Source organism: Pocillopora verrucosa, chromosome 10 (assembly GCF_036669915.1).
Source record: "Pocillopora verrucosa isolate sample1 chromosome 10, ASM3666991v2, whole genome shotgun sequence".
Classification (NCBI taxonomy): domain Eukaryota; kingdom Metazoa; phylum Cnidaria; class Anthozoa; order Scleractinia; family Pocilloporidae; genus Pocillopora; species Pocillopora verrucosa.
The window spans coordinates 1,409,072-1,425,000 of NC_089321.1; the positions used below are offsets into that span (position 1 = coordinate 1,409,072).

The following is a 15,929-nucleotide window of genomic DNA, read 5'->3' on the forward strand; positions in this document are numbered from 1 at the left end:
ACAGGTTTATGTGTTCATTTTATTTTGTTTCAATCACACAATGGTAATCCACTCTACTCTCCTAAAGGTTAGGGTTAAACAGCTGAAGCGTAACCAATCAGATTGCAGCAGTTTTGATAAAGCGCTAGCAGATTTATTCTAAAACAGAATAGTGAGGAGCATAGCCAATCAGACTGCAGTATCCGTAAGAGAACGCCATTTATAGTTATATGTGGTGGCTACTGATCAGAACCTGAGTCGCACAACACTTTTTAGTTTCTTATGTTCGAAAGAAAGAAATTGTTTTTAATTAATACTAATGCTACTGAAAATTTGGTACACAATCTACTCAGCACTTTTAAAAACTACACCCCTAATAGCCAATATAAAACGTTAATAATTCTTGGGAGAATGCAATAAGCTATAGCTCTTGGAAAGGGTTTGCTTCTCGGAACAGATCATATGCTTATCTGTACATATTTTCGCGCCAAATGGAGGCCTGTGTTTTTAGTACACTTCAAAAACTTTTGGAACGCGTGGCACAAAATTTTTACGAACAGCTAACCGTTTACTGCGTGCAATGTTCACTTTTCGGTGTTCTCTTGCTCAAATTCATGAACAAACAAATGTCTTTATCTAAAGAGTTATCGACTTTTATCGTATTTAATGTAAGGTTTATACTAGGGAATAACTCTGGTATAAACACTCACGCGACGTGTTTAAACCAGTTACTTACTGGCAAAAATATCTCGTAGAAAATAATTTTAAAAAAACCTGACAATCTACAAAGCACTCTAAAGGCTACAGTCCTTATTACTATTAAAAAAAACGTTGATAGTTCTTCCCTATTACGGGGTTTTGAAGAATTCTAGAAACTAGAAACTTCCTATTTAAACGAATTCTTCATTATAAACTCGGGCAAGCTAAGATCAACACTCTGTCGCTTAGGTTGTGTTAGAAGATCATTTACAAAAATACTCTTGCATCATTAACAACTAACTGATTATCTTACTTTTCAATGTTCATTATCATTATATTGCTTTTCAATGTCTACAATTTCTTGTAACTGCTTATAAAATATTGATTTGCCATACCCTTGAAAAAATAATCAATCTTCTTACTTTTTTAACTTACATTTCATTTAAAACCAACAGCGAATTGCAATAGTCTGAATGTAGCAAAACGAAGGAAACATCACACTCTGAATAAAAATATAAGAGAAAAAAGAGAAAAAGTAATGTGGCCCCTCAAAGACACTTTTAATGGGGGGTCGTACAAAGACCTTGCTTTCTGAGAGTTTACTTTTTATTTCGGCTGCTTGATGAAAACTTTATAGGATAAAGCCTCCATAGCTCCTAGCTCACACATGTTCAGAAGTACTCCGTACAACTCAATTCCAGATAGGTATATTCCATATTTGCCAGAGGAATTAACACCTGTCTGGAAAATTCGAAAAAAACGAAAAGGCCCTATTTCTCCTTTGACAGACCATTTGCCTGTACAAAATGGAGTAGGGTCTTTGAACTGTGGATCTTTCTTGTCGTGAATAGTTTCAATGTTTTCCCAGTGCTTCCCATCATTTGATCCCTTCAGTTGCCACTGGGTTAGCAGTGACTCTTTTTCTCTTTTGCCGTGCCTTAAAGCGTAGTGTGTGATCACAAGCCGATGGCTTGAGCCCAGATCAATAGACCACCACGAATTTTTCTTTTCTTCTGTCCCACTGACGGTGCCCATCTTATGGTTTAATACGTCAGCCCCATCTCCAGGGCCATCGGAAGATCTGGAAGCAATCAATTCAGCGCAGGGCGCATCTCTCAATCTTTGTTTTAGGAAGCAGATGACACCAGTGCATATGCCGGCAAATTCCTTTCCAGCTGGTAAGAAAACGCCTAAGTGGAAACGAAAGTGAGATAAATAACGTTAAAAGAAAAAAAAATGCCTTGTCTTCCCTTACCATATGTATATAATTCAACATAAGCGAAAAATGTGCTTAACGAAAAGAAGGGGTTAAAGAAAAACTAAGCTAATATGACAGATACGTAAATAGAGATAGCGCAAGGCTGTACCACTTTATACTAAAACAGATTGGCCAAAGATGGAAAGTCAATACTATCTTTTAAAAAGTTCTTTCGTGTACTTACGACTTTGGTAATTTATGTACGTCTTGAGCTCCTCTTGTAGCCGCTTGCACTCAAACTCAGAGTTGTTTGCTTTTTTTTCCAGCCTTTCTATTTGAGTCAACAGCTCTCTATTTTCAGTCTTCAGATCGGTTTGACCATTTAACGTCATTTCGAGCTCCTTTTTCTCGGCTTCAAGCTTTTGAATCTGCTCCACCATTGCTTTGTTTGGTTCAATGGCTTCGTTTCTTTCCCCTTTAACTTGTTTATTATTTGTTTTTAACTTTCTTTTCTTCTCCAGTTGTCTTTTGTTCGTTTGGTCTGGTTGACCAGATTTGGTTTTCAGTGAATCTCTTTCTCCTTCCACATCGTTGAGTTCCTTTTCATATCCTACAAATTTGAGTCAAAGAAATCGTTTAGCAAACGTGCTGCAGAGATTGCATAACATAAAACATTCTCCCAACAAAAGTTGAGTTTGACCTCGGTATTAATTGAAAAATGAAAAGGTAAAACTTTCGTGAGTAAAACCGCGATGCCAGTAGGCTCAGTCACTATGACGACATATAAATCATCACTTCTAACGATGATAAATTCAGTTATGTTTTCGAAACAAGGAAAATTAGGCCGGTATTCGATCAACATCTGTAAGAAAATAACGTTCACAATTATATCTATTGAACACTTTAGAGAAAAAATGAAGGTAACTTATTTTATACCCAAAGATGAAGATGAAATGACGAGGTTTTAAACCCAATCAACGATTGCGAAAATAATTGACGTATAATCTATTGAACTTCGTGCTAAAAAATTTTAAATGAACTTAAAAAAGGATCAGCGAACTACAGTATCACTAAGTGATTCATTTATCGTCCAATTTCAATTGAAATCTTAGGAAGGGTGTTCAGAGAATGCTGTATTTCGGTATTTCGTGCACACTGAACATGCGCATGGGAATGTTGAGAGATATGTTTTGAAATTAAAAGGAAAATTTTTAATTCGAATTAACTCGTTTTCGTTTATCTCACTCCATCGACGTCTCTCGGACAGAACATTACAAAATTCGTTGATAATAATTTGTGTAGAATAAGCCTACCGTTAAGCAAAGGTCGTATAATAGGTTCATTGTATCTTTGGTTCTGCCAATCCCTCCGTATTGTGTCTCTCTGGATTGGATCTGCCGATGTGGTTTCCTCCTGTTGGCTCTCATTTAGCTCATCTGATGCATTCCTGTCGGCTTCGAATGACATTCCAACCACCGCGTTTTGGTTTTCAGAGACTATTCTGATGCTGTCCTGTACAACACGCAGATCCTCGTCAATCCTGCCGTAAATTTCTTCCAATCGAGTCAATCTTTGCATTGGATCCTGCTTGTAAAGCCGTTCAATTGTTGTCTCTAGGCGTTGCACCCTAGTTTCCATGTGCTGTCGCTCTTCCTTTCCCGTTGCTGTTTGAAATTCGTACGCGATTTTATTTAATTCTTCGAGTTCTTTCCGTGTTTCGTTCCGTTGCTCGTTCTGTATTTCTTCCTTTAAAAGTTCAACGTCCTTTCGTAACTTTCCACTTGCAGTTCGAACGGAGTTCAATCCGGCCTCCACTTTTGCTGCATCTAGTTAGATAGTATTTGCAAATGTTAACCGGAGGTAGCATGGTTACAGTAGGCTCTTTCCTGATTGATAAAGTAAAAGTTTTCAGGATGGTAACTTAACACTGGGTTAAAATAAGATTTCTGTTTGCACTGGCATTTTATTGGACAGGTATGAATAGTTCAATTTGTGTTATTGTTTTCGCTAAATTCAAGCTCTAAGCCACTACTGTAGTACTTTAACTTCGCAAAAATTTCGAGCTGCGAGAAATTTGTCTCTATCCTTGGATATTTAGAGCCTTCCCGAAATTTTCCAGTTTTCTCTGTAAATTCCCGCTTAGTACCCGAGCGCAGCTTAACCTTTTCTTCACATTTCTCGTTTCTAGATACAAAGAGTCAAAAGATTTGCAGATGTACACGGTAGTAAGGTTGCTGGCTCTTCAAGCCGTTAATATTGCCCTAATAATTACTCAAATGGTTACTTCAATTATTTGAGGAGATCTAACTCAAGTTTAGGGGCTTTAAGCTTCCACGACAATGCTACAACCTGAAAGACTGTGCGTAGACACGCCGATGGACCTCGCAGCCTTTTACCTTCTGCAAGCAAAAAGTCCATTTGTTTTAACCTTGGTTTTCTTTAACTTAAGCCTACGTTTAATTAGATACCACTTTCTTGGTGCACCGCATGTGCCTACCGTTGTACAGTTGTAGAGTATTGCAGTAAAAAGATCAACGTGGTAGAAAAGTAAAGGTGTTAATGAAAAGCTCTTGTCAATGCCAAAATTTTGACAAAAGGAGGATTTGGTTAGAATAGAGTTTGTACGCTGGTAAACTGACAGGCCGAGGGTAGGTAAATTAATCGAATAGGTATATATATTTAATATGCGTCAAATGTATTTAAATACAAAACTTCGCCAACATTTGCACGCCATTCGTCCCTAGCACGATGGATGTACCTACTCCTTTCGAGTCCGAAAGTTTGAGCTTAAGCTTTGAGCCCTGGCCGCGTCAACTTTTCGTTGTTTTTTACTTTCGTTTCTTTTCTTTTCATTTTTTTCTCCTTACAATTTACATTCTTCTTCAAAGGATATATTTTCAAGTGTTCAGAGTAAAACGCACACGTGAGAACGTTTGACGACATATGTTTTACCTTCAAATCGATAACAATGTCAAAATGCAGAGATGAGACCCTGAGAAAACATCGAACGAAACCTGACAAAACCAAAAATGAATCCCAAGAAACCCGATCAGATTCGTTCAATGATGGCCAGTGTCGGAGCCGAACCAGGACGGGTCACAAGAGACTTTATGAGAGTCTCATGAAACTCCGCCATTTTGAAAACCGTGAAGGGCTTGGGGAAGGTTTACGGACTTAAACGACACAGTACTACATAGTGCCTCCGGCCATCCAAGAAGGAAGGCACAGCAAGCACTATTATAACTGTCATCCAAAATGAAGCCTCCTTGACAAGGCCACAAAGACTTTCGTTCGAAGATCTTTTCCTACATAGGTGTTCAGTTTTTTCGCTAAGAAAGTAAATAGATCTAGATAAACCTATCATTGAGAGATTTTCTTCACAGGAGGAGATTACATACCGCGCAGTTTTTCGACGACGTCTTTCCTATCTATCTCATTAAGAGCAATTATAAGGATTTCAACTGTTGCTCTATTTCCGTTTTTTTGTTTCCACTTTTGAAGCACTTTCCGTGCCCTTTCACGGCATTCGCTGAGATCAGCCTCAATATTATTCATCAACGCTGATTCAAGCCGTAAGACTGTACCCAGGTCTCTCCAGTCTGTGCCTACTTTACCACATATTGACCGTATGTGGATTTCATTGACAGGAGCCTGTTCAAATGCTATATCACTAGAGGTAGCTGCAAAACAAGTAAACATCAGTTGAACAAAAATTGTGACTTAAAAAGAGCCGCAATAATTATAACTACGAATGCCATATTTCATAATAATAAGTAACGACTTGGAAGGGATAATTATGAGTAAAACTGATACCATTCTATGAATTTATGAACATAAAAACCTTCATTTCTGGCTTCTGAATCATCCATCCGTCCAAGACAATCAATTTTAATCCCGTTTAATTCTGGTTATTTTCAGCTTCTGACTAAGCTAAATTAGCTGCTGGAAAGAAAAAAAACACTACCTGTAAGGATTGAAGTTAACCCATAATCAGGCCTTCTTTTTTTCTTTCAAGGATGCATTGCAACGCGTTGTCCTACCCCAGAAAAAGGTGATACGAATTGTATCAAGACTTATTTTCATCGCTCATACTGAACCTATATTTTAGCAGTTGAAAATTCTCAATCTATACAATACATATCGATTCCAATTAGGAGGATTTTGTTTTTGTCCAAGACAGACCGTGTTCCCGATGCTCTTCAAAGATTACTTTCGGTTTCGAGTAGCATTCATTACTATTACACCAAACAATGCAATCCCTTACATACCCCCTTGCAGAACAAATACTTGACAATTAATTTCACAAACCATTCAAGTTTGCCCGCTTCAATAGTTACGAATGATTGATGATGTCGGGCGTCCTGTGTGATGTTAAGTATCATCTTTGAATAACCATAAATTGCTTCAATTTCTTCAACATTCTGGAGCCCCGTTGGTTTTGATTTTTCATTTTATCACAACTTCTCATTATTTGAAACATTCTCGCCTCCCTTTATGAAACGGAGGAGTCAAACTTGCCATGATGATTAGGAACAAAGTTTATTGAACGTGGTTGCTATGGTTTCTTTTCGTTAGGAATATTCTAGCAATTACGTCTACATGATCAATCAACTCAATCGCAGCATTTGTCTTCTCCTAGCTTCAAGTTACATTTCTCAAAGTATTATTTGATAAGGTATAGCAAAGAAAATTCGGCAACGAAAAGCATATCTTTGCTGAGCTTTGCCCGTTGCTCGCAGTATCTGTTACGTGTAGATATTGTTGCGGTGCAGTAATCTTTTGTTTGTTGACATTTTTTAATTGGGACCACGAACATACAGCCGTATTATTTAAGTTGTCTTTGAATGCCATTGCGGGGGTTTTTCCATAAATACTAGTTTGAAAAATAAAATCGTGGAACCAGAACTTTTACTTGGGTGTTTGGGATCCTCTCCGATCTCGAACACACACATTTTCTTGGATGAAGTCTCTACTTCCCTGTCTTGAGACACGGATGTTTTAAAAGGATGATAAGGTTCTCTTCATGCTGATTATAATTGAAAAAATGTTACTCTAGAGAGTCTAAGACTACTCTTAAGCTTAGGTCGCTATAACTTGTTTCCTATGACTTTTTCCCCTGCCTGAGGTTGTCCAAACGTCAGTGACTTTAACGTTATCGACAACAGTCTTTTTGAAGACTACTCTCCCTAGTTCGATCAGACTACACGATCGACAGTTACTACTAGGTTCAAACCATATAATGACTATTCTTAAGGTAAGGCTTACCGTTGAAATTGATCCTGACGAATTGCGCACCACAAAAGTAACTTATAGAGAACGCTTACGGCACTGATTTTCAGCTGAGATAATTAAACTCACATGATGCCCTTACCGCAGAATGCTGTTATAGCCGGTCAGGAGTCGAGTGGAGGGAACTCAAGTACCTATAGTAAATTATGGCAGATTTTGGTATATTTGAAGAGATAATTTGCATTTGAATCAATGCATTTCTACCAATTCAGCAATTTCGTTCCCCAGATTTACTATCTTTCTATTATCACACACCGTCGAGTGGAGGGAACTCAAGGACCTATTGTAAACTCTGGCAGATTTTGAAATATTTAAAAGGTAATTTGCACTTGAATCAATGCATTTCTGTGATTCAGCAACATTGTTCTCGAAATGAGAAATTTTAACAAAATAACTAGCTCATAAGTTCATATCTTGGTGAAGACTTGCCTACTTCACTGGTCAGTTTAAAAATGCAGACAATTCGCTTCAGTTTTTTATGAAAGATGATCAGGATTACTTGATAACATATTCTCTCAAGTGTGTAATTACACAGACACACTCAACCATTTTTCCCATCAAACACTGACAAGTGTGTTTAAGTTTTTACTGTCGTTCATTTAACTTCCAGAGAACAATAAACAATTATTGGATGAGGTTGAGCATGATATCATGAACTATCAAAGCCGAGGTATGAGTTTTCTTCCTAAGCTGAAGGCTGAGGCAGATATAACGCCAAACCCGAATTTAGTAATTGTTTTATTATACATCATTTAAACAATCTGCGTAAGGAAATATTACTCTCTGAGTTGCCAAAGTTTGGAAACACTACTCGGACGAAGGGGCTTAGAAACTGGGCATTGCCGCAAGATCCCATGCACAAACTATCTAGAAACTTGGAAAATTTGGTTTTAACCAACTGCGTTGGTAATGTAAATCGCCCATCGTAAAAAGTTTACGATGGTCAATTTACATTATCTGAACAATTAGCTTTTTCAGGTGTTCGGATTTCAGGCCAAGTGCGTGACTGCAATATGATCTCATTGATAGTTTGGGATGACATGTTCGGTGCAGAAATTGATCTATGTCTTAATCTATATATTTACTGTACAGACCCGCGGCAACATGGAATCTATTTGTTTTATATGATAAAAAAGGTAAAGAGCAAGTGCTCAGAATTTTATCAACGAAAATTATGGCCGCCATCTTTAATTGAAATGACAGCAGAAGGCAGAGGAGAGAAAAAAATCTCTACTAAGAGGGCGGTTGACGGTCAAAAATAAGGAGAAGGGTGGGGTGGGGGAGTGAAGATTACTTTTACCGTCCACTCTAACTCTAAATAAAACATGGCCGGTCGAATAGACGATCACGAGCTTATAACGTTAACTCGCCCTAATAAGACGCCTGCACTACAGGCTAAATTATTGTTAATGGGGACGACCTCTAAACTTCTGTCCTCCAAAAGATAATGAATAAGAACCTTTCAAAATGCATGTATAATCAAGTGATCTTTTATTTCCCCACTTAAAGTATATCCACTGAAAGCTTGTCCGAAATACTAATGAGGAGGTTTTTGAAAAATAGGCTGACAATCCACGTAACACTTTAGAAAACTACGCTCCTTATTATTAACAGATTATTAGCAGTTTCATAATTCTTCCCTTCTCTCCAGGTTTGGAAAATTCAATAACCCACTTATTTCCTAGGTGAATGAGTTCTTCGTAAAAAAAACGCGAGCAGACGAAGATTGGCAATCTATCGCTAAGGCTCATGTGTAAGATGATTGTTTACATGCCTTACAGATTATATTGTAATACTTACAAATTTATGGTGACAACAATGGGAAGATATTAACCGTTAGTCGTAAAAGCCATCACTCCATTGAGAACTTCCAATACTCTCAATGTTGCAAAACTAAGACTCAAAGACACTTTTAATAAGAAGTCTTACACAGACCTTGCCTCCTGAGAGGTACTATTTTTATCTCCACTACTTCATGAAAACTTTAAAAGTTAAAGCCTTGGTAGCTGTTAGGTCTTATATGTTCAGAAGTACTCCGTACAGCTCAATTCCAGATAGATGTATTCCATATCTACCAGAGGAATTTCTACCCGTCTGGAAAATTCGAAAAAGGCGAAAAGCCGGTATTTCCCCTCCGACAGACCAGGTACCTGTATAAAATGGAGGAGGAGCGACGAACTGTGGATCCTTCCCGTTGCAAATAGTTTTAAGTTCTTCCCAGTTTTTTCCATCATAAGATCCCTCTAGTTGCCAATCGGTAAGTGCTGACTCCCCATGCGTTTTGCCTTGTCTCAAAGAGTAGTGTGTGATTATGAGTCGATGGCTCAAGCCCAGATCAATGGACCACCATGAATTTTCTCTTTCCGCTGTTCCACTAATGGCGCCTTTCTTATGGTTTAATATGTCACTTGCTTCTCCCGGGCCATCAGAAGATCTAGAAGCACGCAGCTTTACAGAAGCGTCTCTCTTTAGGAAGCATATGACACCAGGGCAGTTGCCGGCAAATTCCTTTCCAGTCGGTAAGAAAACGCCTGAGAGTAAAAAATAAATAAATAAAATAACTCATCATCTGGCATTTAACAACCATCTATTATTACGTTTATCAGGTTATCAATCTATCATTTCGTTTCTATATTCATCGATTCAATTGATCATTTGTTCATTTATTCAGTTTTGGAGATAATAAAATGACTAAGAGACAGCGCGCACTCTGATCTGTCACAGCCTGTTGTGACAGTTAACCAAGAAATTACAAACCATTGCAGTTAACCCAAAGCCATATCACGAAAGCAATGGAAGGTAGTTTCTCTTGGTCACTTCTTGGTCACTATTCTATTACTTACGCCTTGCAAATTTCTTTTTTTGTTTCTCTCAGAAAAATTGTAAGGGAGTATTACCTAATAGTAAACTGATCGACTCGATGCTTCAACCCCCCCCCCCCCCCCCTGCTCGGGTGAAAGGAATTTGAACCTGAAGATATCAAGTCTTTCTGGCGGAATACAAGTGTTTTATCTTGAAATATGGAGGTGTTTTAAGGTAATGAGTTCACTTTCGCCAGCGAATGGCTCAGAAGAAAATGTTTACAAGATCCTGGTTATAAATGTTGGTCAATATGTGGAAAGTCACGGTCGCTGATTTAGATTTGCCTTTTACAAAAAGAAGTGATAGTCAAATTCGCCTTTGGGAAGGACCGTCTGAACACAATTTTGGCCCCGGAGGGCCGAAATTCGAACAAACCAATCTTCAAAAGTTTAAATCACCGGGGGGTTGCCCGGGGGGAGGGGGGAATGTTGAAGGTTGGAATTGATCGACGTATAAATCGTGAGGAAATAGGGTCTATTATTGATTAAAAGTCGAACTACTGTCCTGTTCACTTACCATCAAACATGTCATTTTTAATGGTAAATAAATGTTATTTTATGGTGTTGGGGTTAACAGAAGGCCAAACAACCTTAAAATGAAACAAATTAGCAGCGGATATCACAGCACATTTATCTTAGTTCATATGTACTTACGACTTTGGAAATTGCTGTACTTCTTAAGCTTCTCTTGTAGCCTCTTGTATTCTGACTCAGAGCTTTCCACTTCTTTCTTGAGCTCCTCTACTTGACTTGACAGGTCACTATTTTCAGTTTTTAGCTGATCCAGCTCCTCTGGATATGTTTGAAATTGTAACTTCAATTTTAGTTCCTCCTTATCGGCTTTTAGCTCTGCAATCTGTTCCACCATTTTTTCATTTTCTTCCACAAGATCTCTTTTCTTCTTCTTAATCTTTTCATTTATTCTTTTTAACTTTTCTATGTGATCTAGTTGTATTTTATTCGTTTCCTCTAAGTCAGCGATTTTGGCGTTGTTTTTTCTGATTATCTTTTCCTTCCTTTTCGTGTCCTTCCTTTTCTTTTCTTTTTCTTTTTCGTCTTCCACGCGCATGTGCTCAAGTTGGCTGATTTTGTTTTTTAATGCGTCTGTTTCTGTTTTTAAATCGTTGAGTTCCTTCTTCAAATTAGGGCATCGCAAACATATATGCATTTCTAAATAAACAACCTTCAGATTAGAATAATTCAATTTAATTCAATTCAAACATTACGTCAATGACAACCTAGGAACAAAACTTTCAGTGAAGTAGTGATCGGACAAGAGCCTTGGATGAAGGAAAAAAGACAAACTAGAATTATAATATAAGACTATCAAACAATGAAATAAATTTAATAAGATAAGGCCACTCACTGGTGCTGTAAAAAGGTTTAAAATTTTGGAAAAGCAAAGAAATATGAAACATTTGACATTCCCAGTCCCAAACGGTAGTAACTTTTCTAAACCGATTAATAAATGTCAACACATTTGGCATACTTTCCTAACGAATGTCGTGCTTTATATTTTATAAAATGAACTAAGAAAAAAATGTTGTTACTACAATATCGCTTGGTGATTCATCAATCGTCCAATTTCAGTTGACTCGGCTTTGAAAGCAGTATGAATGCTCACCGTTATACCATTGTTGTACTTCCACTCCACCACGTCTTTGGCTCGCCTGATCTCTCTCCATGGTGTCTTTCTGGATTCGATCTGCCAATCTGATTTCCTCCAGTCTTCCATTCAAATGCCTCTCGTTCCCTTCATCTGATGTATTGTTTTGCAGCTCAGATGATCTACCGACTGGCATTTTCTCGTTTTCATAGACAATCTTGATGTTCTCTTGCATCACGCATGGATCCTTGTCGATCTCGTCGGAAATTTTCCTCTTGCAATTGTTCTCGTGCGTCGGACCTTGCTTTACGGTTTTTTCAGTTGAGTTTTCCATCTCCAGCCGTTCAACCTTTGTCTCTAGACATTGCAACCTTTCTTTTATATTTATTTCCTCTGCCTTCACGTTTTCCGTTCCTGCATTGAAAGAGACAAAAGAGTTTCAGATCATTACCAAGGATAGTATGGTTATAAGCTGTTTACCAAAAGACTAGATAAACATCCTCACACTGGTAACATCGTGCTCGATTCCGGAAAGGATTTCTGACTTGGGGCTATTTAGATGCACGCATAAGATGTGCTAATGGTGAAATAGTGTAATGTTTTGACGTAAAACTTGAGCTCATAACCTTGGTAAAAGCTGTGCGTTAAAAATCCCCACGAGCCACTACTTTCAACAAAAATTCTACCCATCTTTTTTTATTCTTATATCTAAGTACACCTCAAAATCTGCCTGTTCTTAACTGCGTTAGAACTGAAACCTCCTGCGCTTATTTCTCGGAAAAAGTTGGACCTGGCCCTCAGTGAGTTCCCATGAAAACAGTAGATTACGCACCAACCAGCTTTTGGGCGGCTTTTCCCATCCCTATCTTCACTAGAGCATCTACAAGATTTCCTACAGTTGCTTCATTTGGGTTGCTCTGTCTCCACTTATCGACCACTTCCCACGCTCTATCGCGGTTTGAGTTGCAATCAAAACTAAGATTACGAACCACAGGCGATCCAAGCCTTAACTCAGCACCCAGGTCTCTCCAGGCTGTACCTACTTCATCGCATATCAACAATATGTGTCTTTGTGTGACAGGTTCTTGTAAACTACCCAAGGTGTCTGCAAAAAAATATATGTATCTTGTTGAAAACAATATCAGTCGCATAAAAAAAATTTAAAATTTAATTTGAGTAAAAAAGCATTGACAAAAAGTACAGGAAGGTGTGTTAAGAGCCGCAGAAATTATAAGTCTGAGTGTCATACTGAATTGTCAAGAGGATAATTGGTAAACCTAAAGTCCATTTATTAAATGAGAAATTGAAGAACCTTCATTGGTGGTGACTGAACCATTCATGTTTCTCCAGGAAGATCGTTGTCTGAATGCTGTTAAACTGAGGCAATTTCCAAATTCTCACTTGGCTAAATCAGCTAAAGCAGACATTAAAAAAATTGTGGTTACCATTTCTATTGTTATTACTAAACAAGCGGGCTAACATAGCAAATACAGGTTCTGATACCCATTTAACGTTAAAAGTATTATGACTTGCTATTTCGTCCTTGAAACCTGTTGGAACACGCCTGTATTTATTAAGGCAATACACTATGAGGAGCAGTGTTCCTCACATTTTTACCTTAGTAAAGCAGCGAAAATAATATGAAGAATTTCGGGTTACAATGAGCCATAAACTGCTCGGCAGGGTCTCTACTTCAGTTCTTCCGATTTTCTCGTTGTACTTTTCAGAAATTGTTTGCAAAATAACCTCCCCTCTGAGCGTAGAGAACTTTTGCATATTTTCGGTATTTGAGTCGCAAAATGAGTCTGGCATAAGTTGAGTTATAGGACAATGAAACTAACCAAGTTGCCAAACTAATTTCATCAAAATAAGCTAAGTCCTCCAAAAACGAAAAACAAAAATAACCAGATAACCATCCCATTATTTAGACAATTTTTTTTTCAAAAATTTAACCGGCCCCCAACTTGGCCCAAATCATTAAACAAGCTGATGAGATTGTAACAGTAGAATGGCGAAAGGAAAATCACCTAAACTAATCATAACCATTACAATTTCATCAAATGAGATTAATGCACTAACTGCTTTGTTCTTCACTAATTATTTTTTTGAGTTGTAATCAGACGGTGTAATTGGACAATAGGCTGTAATCGGACAGTCGGAAGCAGCTAATCGTTCTGGGGAATTTCTAAAATGGACGAATTTTAACTTTAAACATTGTCTTCATTGGAGATATTTGCTCTACACGTGTTTTTTTTTTTGTAAATTGTAATAGTTATGATTAACTAGTAATAGGACTTCGTGTAATCCAATTCTGTCTGTAATCATACTCGGTGCCGTAGCTCACCAAAGTGAAGGAAACTGGTGTTTTTGAACCTTCGTTCACACTCAGTCCGTTGACAATTATGTGAAGTCTAAGTGTGAGTAAATGTCAGTTATAAAGTGATTTAGAGTTAATAATTCACAACTCGCTCTAAATTAGTACGTAAAGAGCAGCTCCCCAATAAAAGATTTACATGAAGTACAATTTTAGTAAATTGATTACAGTCAACTCTCAAAACACCTTAGGGATCGGCTTAAGCTGTGTGTCCTAGAGTAGAATTAGCCTGTAAGTTCGTCTACTTAAAAGCAAGCCAGGGTAATTTTACGGAGACCGGCTAAAAATAAAGACGCAAAGGTTGCCCAATAGGGAGAGGGGACTGGAGCACTCAAGTCATCTGTGACTAATTTGACATATTTAACCTCATGACGAAGGCTCGTGTAGGTGTGTGTCTGTGGGTGAGATCTTTCTTTTTCGGTTTAAAAAGAACGCCAAAATGAAAATATTTGTTTTCTACTCATTTACAAGTTCACACTAAAATGTGTCCTCTCCTTTCTTTTTCGGTTTAATGGTGCCCATGTACATTTTGCCCAAAAATGTTTCTTCAAACAGATGACCAGTTGTTGAAATCAAGTGACATTTCTAAACAAACCTCCGATACTTTAAGAAGTTTTAAAGGACGTGCAGAAAATATGCCTAGCTGCCGGGCATGTAGACAGAGCGTTTTAAAATCATGCGGTTTTGACTTGAAATTTCCGGTATGCTCCTTATATATCAACATAGTTATCAGAGATAGGAATAAAAACGTTTTCGAGAGGATATTTCAAGGCTGCACATGGATACGAATTTTATATTCGAATGTTGATTATATCACGAGCGAGAGATATTTTCCGCAACACGGGTAGAAAAATTCATATTCACCAGCAGATTTGTCATATGTTCTGTTTACACCTACTCGAATACTAATTGCATATTTAAATAAAAAAAAACTTTAAGACGCCTCCTGTCAAAACCGAATGCCAATATCAATTGCATCTGCTTAACTACTAATACTGAGCCCTTCAGAGCTTTGTGGTGAGTTAAGCCGTGAACAAGTTCGTGTGACATGCGTTCTGCATGCTTCGGAGTCTGATGGTCGGGAGTTGGATTTCTCTTGACGACACACTCAAATTTTTTTTTCTCCCATGTTCGTGAAAAGGCGAATAACATAGATCTTCGTTTTCTTTGAATAATTTTTTTGTTGCGAACTGGCTCGTTGAAACAAAATTTTGGATAAGAGGCGCACTGAGATTAGTATTCTAAAACAACAGTCAGAAATCAGCTAAGAAACGGAAATTAGACAAGACAGAGAAAATAAGCTCAGAGCCAAGCACTTCTGCTTTGTTTCATCATCATCAGATTTGATGGCAGAAGCCAGACAAACGAAATGAAGAACTATCTGTGAGATAATAAACAAGATAATAACTTACCTTGTATCTTTCAGTCAAAAGTCGAGGACAATTTGCCTTCGAAGCAAATCTTTCGAGAACATGCGCAGTCAGCAGTACTTATGTAATCAGTGACTTTTCTCTCACAGCAATTAATTCAAACAGAGGGTACTTCATGTTAAGTTCAAATACCTGAATACTTCCCATTAAACGGTAAAGAAATTACTCTCAAAATTCTGTGGTCAACAGAAAAAAATGCATTCATTTCGCAAAAATTATCCATGAAGACGTTCAGAAATGTCATCAACGTTCCCCATCACCCATTCCCTCGGCTTCCGTTTCAGCTGTTGACAAAATATTTGAACAGTTACTAGGTAACCAATGAAATGCCATTTTAAAATAGCCAAACTTTGTACTACAAAATGACAGCGTACAGGATGCATATTTGAAAGTTGCGCAGGCTTATCGAAAATTTTGCGACTGCCACCATCTACTCTGTGAATAATGACTATAACGTATCGATGTAAGGTATTTGTAGGAATTCAACACCCAA

At 37.7% G+C, this 15,929-nt stretch overlaps 2 protein-coding genes across 5 annotated transcripts; both read right to left on the reverse strand.

The window, feature by feature from the left end:
- Positions 1–28: 28 nt before the first annotated feature.
- On the reverse strand, positions 29–7,344 carry LOC131781075 (uncharacterized). Of its 4 annotated transcripts, none has more exons than XM_059097728.2 (6): positions 7,142–7,344; positions 5,718–5,818; positions 5,275–5,556; positions 3,190–3,702; positions 2,121–2,486; positions 29–1,868 (listed from the first exon to the last, which is right to left on the reverse strand). In XM_059097728.2, exons 2-6 carry the CDS (start codon positions 5,743–5,745, stop codon positions 1,285–1,287), a joined length of 1,773 nt encoding a protein of 590 aa, XP_058953711.2. In that variant the 5' UTR covers positions 5,746–5,818; positions 7,142–7,344; the 3' UTR covers positions 29–1,284. The 4 variants fall into 4 exon arrangements, with proteins under 4 accessions (XP_058953711.2, XP_066029850.1, XP_066029852.1 ...); XM_066173753.1 differs by having other exon boundaries at positions 5,718–5,815; positions 7,142–7,343; XM_066173755.1 differs by lacking the exon at positions 5,275–5,556 and having other exon boundaries at positions 7,142–7,341.
- A 1,238-nt stretch (positions 7,345–8,582) lies between these two features.
- Positions 8,583–15,622, reverse strand: LOC131781050 (protein Daple-like). Its single transcript, XM_066173498.1, has 6 exons — positions 15,419–15,622; positions 12,945–13,046; positions 12,465–12,737; positions 11,651–12,046; positions 10,681–11,196; positions 8,583–9,696 (listed from the first exon to the last, which is right to left on the reverse strand). Exons 2-6 carry the CDS (start codon positions 12,970–12,972, stop codon positions 9,182–9,184), a joined length of 1,728 nt encoding a protein of 575 aa, XP_066029595.1. The 5' UTR covers positions 12,973–13,046; positions 15,419–15,622; the 3' UTR covers positions 8,583–9,181.
- Between the last annotated feature and the right edge of the window lie 307 nt (positions 15,623–15,929).

Bases quoted from the DNA above. Each gene is read 5' to 3' on its own strand.
- LOC131781075 (XM_059097728.2), bottom strand. From the start codon at position 5,745: ATGGATGATTCAGAAGCCAGAAATGAAG. The intron at 5,557-5,717 runs GTTTTTATGTTC...CTTGTTTTGCAG, and splicing joins TTCAGAAGCCAGAAATGAAG to CTACCTCTAGTGATATAGCA. The intron at 2,487-3,189 runs GTAGGCTTATTC...TCAAATTTGTAG, and splicing joins TATACGACCTTTGCTTAACG to GATATGAAAAGGAACTCAAC.
- LOC131781050 (XM_066173498.1), bottom strand. From the start codon at position 12,972: ATGAATGGTTCAGTCACCACCAATGAAG. The intron at 12,738-12,944 runs GTTCTTCAATTT...ATTTTTTTGCAG, and splicing joins TTCAGTCACCACCAATGAAG to ACACCTTGGGTAGTTTACAA. The intron at 9,697-10,680 runs GTAAGTACATAT...TTTTACTCTCAG, and splicing joins GTACAGCAATTTCCAAAGTC to GCGTTTTCTTACCGACTGGA.